Genomic DNA, 7,005 nt, shown 5'->3' with positions numbered 1-7,005 from the left:
ATTTGGATCGATTTGATTGGTCATCTTTAAGCGGTAGCAAAATAACAAAAATTTCCAGGCAGCAGCAATCAGTTATTGACTAACCTTTAATATCTACCTACCTACAAACCTACACCTGAACGAAAAATACACATAATAATGACACATGCTGAAAACATTATTAGCAGTTCTACAAGATATAAATGTAAAGACGTAAATGAAAGCATTTTCTTTGTCGTAACAAAACTCTTGAAATTGCCGAAGAAGTTGAAATATCGTCTCCGTCGAGCAGATTGCCCTTTTGTGGGAATCGAATTCACAACAAAACAAATGACTTTCTGGACTTCAGATGAAAACAATTCTCTTAAAATCCACTGGATCTACAACGTCACATCTGCGCTGTCACTATGACGTAACAAAGCCGACGTAAGAAAGCCGAACCAGCAACACAAATGTTAAGAGAACCTGCCTACAACTCTTGTTAGTTTAGAAAGTTCCATCAGCAAATTATTTATGGCAATGGCGGTCACCACGGTACAAATCCAATGATTGAAATAGGAACAAAATGTAAGTTTCAGTCTTTGGTGTGACCGGACCTGGAATCGAACCAGGACCCACAAGAAGCAGAGACAGGAAGACAAAGCGGGATCTTATCGAAATGGTGACCGAATAATGAACATGGCCACCCAGCGCGTTGATGACACGTCATAATCTTACGATAGCGACTACACAAGTACAAGGCGATTGGGGTGAATCTCAATGATAGCGAACTGCAAAACGATGTTGAATAATACAAAGCGAATAAAACTGTAATATTGTGTAATATGATGTAAATTTTGTAACACTGTATGTTGTTAATGATATTATTGATTCTCACATAATGTCAATGAAGCATTCAAATAAATGGAAACTTTGTTCCAGGATAACATTAGAGTGCACATTAAAAGCGAATGGAAAGACTGCAAAGAAATGCAAAGACTCAATCAAACGTACCACATCAGCGAGCGACCGGTAGGTGTCGAACTGGAGTCCTTTCGAACGTGGATTGGTCTCGGTAAGTGTAAACAAAAGTATTGAAAAGCCACGTCATTCTCTACTGATGACGTACGAGGTGAACCACCCGTGACGTCATTCTCCACCGACGATGTACGAAGTGTATCTCAGCAGATGTCGTCTAACTCAGTGAGGTTCCTCCTGTCAACTTTGTTGAAAATCTTGAACCCTTGAAAACATGAAATCTGGTAACTAGTGAACTTTTCATGTCGGGACTTCCACAATGACGTAAATGTAGATTTTCAATTTTCATAAAAGTTGTCAACGACCACGCAGAACAAGGAATAGCTCTAATTCAGAAGTTCAGTGGCCTACTAACATGTGGTGAGGAACAACTTCAATATAATTATGTTACAGGTTGTGCACGAACATAGAAAAGACACTCACTGGGAAAGTCTCAATGGTTCATGGCTATCAGTTGTTTGGAACTTGACTTTGTATGTGCAATGTGCATTGTGCTGTGTAGTGTGTATCACATACATCAATTGCAACAATTCCAGATTTTTATGAAATTTCAATGTCTTTGAGCTACCACTAAATGTTTAAAAAATGTATAAAACTTCACATTAAGTGTTTTTGTATTCATTTTGTAAAAATTTAAAAATCGTAATATTTCAAAAGTACATATTTATCATTGTTTGACTTTACCAAGTTATAGTACTCTCCAACCTGATGAAAATGAACCCAAACAGATGTATGTTTTCTTCAAGGGTTTACGAAATACAGGTATTTAAAGTTTGACCCATTTCGTCAAAACCTCCCAAATTTCGAAAGCCTTGAGCTACCCCTAAACGTTAAAATTTTTTAAAAATATTTTACACAAGGTTTTTTTGTAGTAAATGGAAACTTTTGAAAGGGTGAGACTATAAATTTAAAAATTTCACTTTTTTTTAAACACCCTTCTGCACATCTATTCTGCAGTTTTTTGTGCTAGGTTGCTAGTGCCTAGTTGCCAGGTTACTTTACTGGATCACTTTGCGTTACTAAATTCTTTTTATCGCTAATTTTGCAAGAACAGACGTCGCAGGCATAGGCTTCATCTTTTATTACGGTAATAAAAGAATAATGATTAATATTTTCTGCGTAGTGTTGATGAGCCCTAGATAAGGATTGTAGTTATGATATACCTTCTCATAGCACTGTTCATTCAATTTTGATTTTAGTTGTTGGTTGTTGCACACATCCATCAATTATTTGAAACAGCAGAAGTGCAATATTTTAAAAACTTTCCACTATGCAGCCTTCGAAATTAGCATATTCTTACTGCAGCAAAATCACGGTTGTGAAATGGCGTCGGCAATTGCAGAAATAAAATTTTGAACACGTTTATTTACAGTGATTCAAACTGTATATCCAAGTTTAATTTTACACAGACAATTTTGACTGAAAAAATGAGACTCCAATTCCCAATGAATGGTCTTTGGCTGAAGGCCCCCTCCCCCCCCGGCCCCCATTCGTTAGAAACTCCATGGAAACATCGTCACCACCAACCTGCCATCTTCTCTATTTCCTCCACATGGATTCCACACTTTGCAACGTAATCATCAGCATCCACCCGTTCGTTCGGAAACTTGAAAGCACGAATTTCTTGTTCTCCACTTCTTTCCAACAGAACCACCTGTGAATTTCAACCGTCAGACAGACGCATCACCACCACTGAATACAAGCAACTCGATACTTACCTTGAAATAATGTGAAGGAACAGGTACAGCGTCGATTCCCTCCCCGATGGTACCCCTGCAAATGGTCATTGCATGAATACAATGTTCGACATATTCTTGAGAACTAGGTGGTAAAACGGGAAAGGATCTATAAGCCACAAGTGGCACTGAAAGCTTCTATGTCGCATACGAGCAGTAGCAGTGTGTTTTTCGACATCCCTTCTCGGCCAGTTGCCAACAACAACATTACAATCTCTGTACCAAGAATCCAAGATCTATTGAAAATTTGGGAAAAGTGGTGGGACTTTCGAGTGACCAAAGTATAGGGATGAGAAATATACGACAAAGGGAAAGTGCCACGCACCATCTTTTATCCGAGCAACCATGCATGGCATGTGAGTTTTACTTACTCTGTCAAGCCATATCTGTCAGAGTCTTACAATAAAAAGCACAGCAATATATAAAAGTTAAAAATAAAAAGTTTTCTTCCAGCAAATGTCTGCAAGTGAACAATCCATCAACTTGAAGTCATTATGTGAAGCGTTCCCGGACAACAAATCAGTCGTTTTTCACAGGTGTCCGCAGACGTTGAATCCATAAATGAAACGACTGATTTGTTCTGGGTTGTGGCTGAGGAAACATCACGCAGCGAACGATTCTCTTACCAGTCATCAATCCACATGGGGCCACTACATATCCACAGACCAGGGTCGCACTGACAGGCCCATTCTCGGACACGATCTTCCAAATCCAACCAAGCCCCCCGGTTCAACCCCGGGTGCTGAGGAACAAAGTTTGTCGAATAATAAGTTGACTTGCGATCTTCTTCTGAACTAAACAAGCGAAATCAAAGTATAAGTAACACACCTCGTGTAAGTGCTCCTGTGTTGTTCACATGTCCCGTGGTAGAACCACATGTCTGACAGAACTGAAAACACTACAATAAGAAACTGATGCAACAATGAGCAACAAAGTGAAGTAAATTCTGTCTCCAGTCGACGAGCATAGGAAGCAAACCACATCCCTCACTCCTTCAAACGAACACCCCGTCGACTGAAATCAAAACACTCAAAAACAGTCGCTCAACTTCTGCTCAACGATGCTGACAGACAAAACATCTCTGAGGAAATTGAAAAAATCATAAATGTCAAATACTGGCAGACTCTGTTCTTGCTTTCCTGAGGCAGACACATTCACAATGCTCCGAACCTGTAGTTGCCTCGTCGTGCGAGGTGTCCCGCTTCGTAGTTGACACTTTCTTGTTCGTCACTCCTTCTTGTAGCACTTCCTTGGTAATCCCTCCTTGTCAAGCTGTTTTTGTAACAATCGTCACCTGCACAAAGTGAGTCACAATCACAGAGCCAACACGTGACTGAGGGCTGCCAAGTGAACCTCCTACACATTTCTGAAACAATATCTGAACAAAAACTTCATTATGATCAGATAGATGAAACATCTCTTCTTTTGCTTTATCATCCAACAAGTAACTTCTCGATTTTAACTCAATGGAAATCAATAGTACACAACACACAGCACTCACTTTTTAAATCATAAGACTTGTTCCTTTCGCTGCTCGTCTCCGATTTCGCGATCGCTTTTTTCGCTTCATCGTAGCCAAGAAATTCTTGTACCCACAGTGACATGCGACGGCGCTCAAGATAACCGCAATTGTAGACACGACGACACTACGAATGAAACAATCAACAAAGAATCAATCCTTCGCTGTTTCAGTTGACACTCAGGTATAAACCAAACACTGAGATGTCATTGTAATACAAACACAACAAACTTGGCTTGTTGTGATCACGTTGGAACGAGATTGCTATGGTCAATCCTTTCCTTTTCAACATGTCTAAAGTCATGCACAACAAAGTCACTAACCGTGACATGGTAAGGTTCTGGAATTCCGTATCTCTCGATGTGTTTATGTCTCCCTGTGGTGGAGCGATTGTAATAGAAACGGCCAATAGATTCGTCCCATATTGCCATCAAATACTTCCCAATCATCACAACAACGACCCAAAGCTGGACAATGACCCAAAGTTCAGATACATTTTTAAGATTCTTGTTTTTTTCGGTTTCAAGTTCTCGCTTCAATTTCTCAATCTTCTTATCTCTGTCTATGTCATAAAACACAAAGTTGTGTCGCTGGCGCCAAGACAGTTGTAGATACAAGATTTTTGATACTATAAGCAGTCAATGCCATTTATTCACATAAACGCGATGAAAAACATCACCAGCGAGTTCCATGTAGCGGACTCTCAAAGCTTCCTCTAATTCCTTCACTTTGTTTGAGTCTTCAACGGACGGTTCAGTGGCAAGGCCTGAAATTGAACAAAATGCTTCACACATTCGAACCAAGTCCCACAAGCAAGTCCACCAACACCCAGAGAGCAAATCAGACAATTTATGCATTGATTCAGCGTCTGCATACGTTAAATAATTGCAAACACCGACTGCTTTGAAATTTGGGAGAGACGCTCACCTCTCACCTCCGTCACAATGTCATCGCGTGATGCTCCAGCGGGCGACAGCATGCCTCGGTGTGTTGCTGGCGTCTAAGTGAAATGCGTCATAGTTAAACGTTAATACAACGTAAGAATAACGTCAACGTCACCACATTACCACGGAGTTAGATGAAACACTTTCCATATTGTCAAACTCATAGGTATTTCCTACGGCTACAATACAAACGTTGGTTAACAAAAACTACTCTGTCATTCAGAATGCAATGTCTTGCTCTGCATGTTCACGCCAGTGCAGCCCCTATCACTGGTTTGACCCAGTCGTGAGCCATTATGGCATAATATTAGATATCCCAAGCCTTAAAGCAGCCGGCGGCCATAGCGGCCATGGCCGCTAAGTAGTGCTTGAATGACCGCCGGTGCTACCTCCTCGGTCGGCCAAGTTTGGCCGCCGGTTTCTTCTAGCCAATTATGTAATTTCGCAATAGAATGATCTGGATTAACTGTCGAAAATATGTAGTATCAAAGAGTGACGCAGAATTAGGCCAGCACGTCATAATCACCACTGTTGTATTGTGCGGGAACATTTGCTATTGTATGGATGGAATATGTCTAGCTGTGATCACCAGCGCTGTACGTCTTGTTTGTAATTCCCGACGTTTATTTTAACAAAGTGTTAATCCGAAGTGCTAATTTACATTGGCTGGCAATATTGTCGTTTTTATGTCGATTCAATGTTGTCGGACATTGAATCGTTGTTAAAAAGGAGAACTAGGTTAGTTGACATCGGAAGGGAAAATACGTGTCTTCGTAGTTGAGAAATGTTCACGCTATGGGCTAGTGACTTCACACCCTCAATGGTGACATCATATCGGTATAAATAGTCAGGTTTTATGAAAGGCGGTATGCAGTTGAAACAACTTAGTGTCGTTAGATGGTCCCGCAATACCGGATTAAAATCTCGATAAAGCAGTTATTGCGTGGTACAACGATTCTATGGCAAAACGTCGCCCAGACTTCAGCAACGCTAAGTGATCATTTTAGCATTGTTGCAAGTTTAATTCTACTTTCTTGTGCTGTCGTTATCTGTATTTTGGCCCCCAAGCGCGCAAATTTGGCCGCCGAGAAGGAGCTCCCGGTAGGCCACGATGACTGCCGGAAAAAAACACGAGTTCTAAGGCCTGATATCCGGTAACTTATGATGCCAAACACAAGTTTGTTCGGAAAACGAGGCACATTTATTTCAGGGCAAGCAAACAGAATCTGCTGATGAACCACGAAAGCGAAATAATAATTTTCACGTTCAAAGTTTAGTAAACCAAAGCATCGCGGAGGATTTTCCATGCACTAAAGTACCATGGGTTAGTTTTTTAACTTTCTCTTTCTCATTTTCTACTGCTTTCCCAAGGTAACAAAAAGCTTTTATCAGTATGAGACAGCAAAAAGTTTTAAAACAAGAACTAAAAAAATTGCAGTCAGACAGTGGCAGTAGCCACAATGTGGCAAATCAGGTCGCACCTCCAGGTAGTCATGGTTACAAAAAATGTTTTCAATCATTAAATATAGCGATTAAATATCGTTTGTTCATTATCCTTATGGAGTGGTCCAACGCCACGAAGTGAGACTGTGCTAGCGACAATGATTTGAAGCACGACGCGTTAAGTATGACCGTCAACTTGCTTCTTAAATGTAAACTACTCAACGAAAAACCACTCACCAATTCCGTTGTCATCTTCTTTGAATCTCATTCGTCGACAAAAGTGATGTGATCAATAGTGGGTTTGTTTGGTAACAATGAACCATTCACTATTAAATTTAAATAACAACTGATTCCCATTCTAAACCTG

The 7,005-nt window shown here is 40.4% G+C and overlaps 1 protein-coding gene and 1 long non-coding RNA gene across 2 annotated transcripts; both read right to left on the bottom strand.

Moving 5' to 3' along the window:
* Positions 1 to 782: 782 nt before the first annotated feature.
* Positions 783 to 4,836, bottom strand: LOC145781886 (endonuclease G, mitochondrial-like). Its single transcript, XM_082593572.1, has 7 exons — positions 4,575 to 4,836; positions 4,234 to 4,378; positions 3,903 to 4,026; positions 3,359 to 3,526; positions 2,715 to 2,769; positions 2,524 to 2,650; positions 783 to 1,201 (listed from the first exon to the last, which is right to left on the bottom strand). Exons 1-7 carry the CDS (start codon positions 4,698 to 4,700, stop codon positions 1,140 to 1,142), a joined length of 807 nt encoding a protein of 268 aa, XP_082449698.1. The 5' UTR covers positions 4,701 to 4,836; the 3' UTR covers positions 783 to 1,139.
* A 53-nt stretch (positions 4,837 to 4,889) lies between these two features.
* LOC145781771 (uncharacterized) lies at positions 4,890 to 7,004 on the bottom strand. Its single transcript, XR_014290778.1, has 3 exons — positions 6,876 to 7,004; positions 5,179 to 5,251; positions 4,890 to 5,017 (listed from the first exon to the last, which is right to left on the bottom strand). It is a non-coding gene; the product is annotated as an uncharacterized LOC145781771 (long non-coding RNA).
* Position 7,005: the final 1 nt, after the last annotated feature.

Source organism: Aplidium turbinatum, chromosome 13 (genome assembly GCF_918807975.1).
Source record: "Aplidium turbinatum chromosome 13, kaAplTurb1.1, whole genome shotgun sequence".
NCBI lineage: Eukaryota > Metazoa > Chordata > Ascidiacea > Aplousobranchia > Polyclinidae > Aplidium > Aplidium turbinatum.
The sequence above is the reverse complement of the archived record's forward strand: the minus strand, read 5'-3'. Positions and strand labels throughout refer to the sequence as shown.

Excerpts from the sequence above, each read along its gene's own strand:
- LOC145781886 (XM_082593572.1), bottom strand. The coding sequence starts at position 4,700 with ATGATTGGGAAGTATTTGATGGCAATATGGGACGAATCTATTGGCCGT. Across the intron at positions 4,379-4,574 it reads CAGAACCTTACCATGTCACG|TGTCGTCGTGTCTACAATTG; the intron begins GTTAGTGACTTT and ends TTTCATTCGTAG. Across the intron at positions 1,202-2,523 it reads GGAAATAGAGAAGATGGCAG|GGTTCAAGATTTTCAACAAA; the intron begins GTTGGTGGTGAC and ends CATGTTTTCAAG.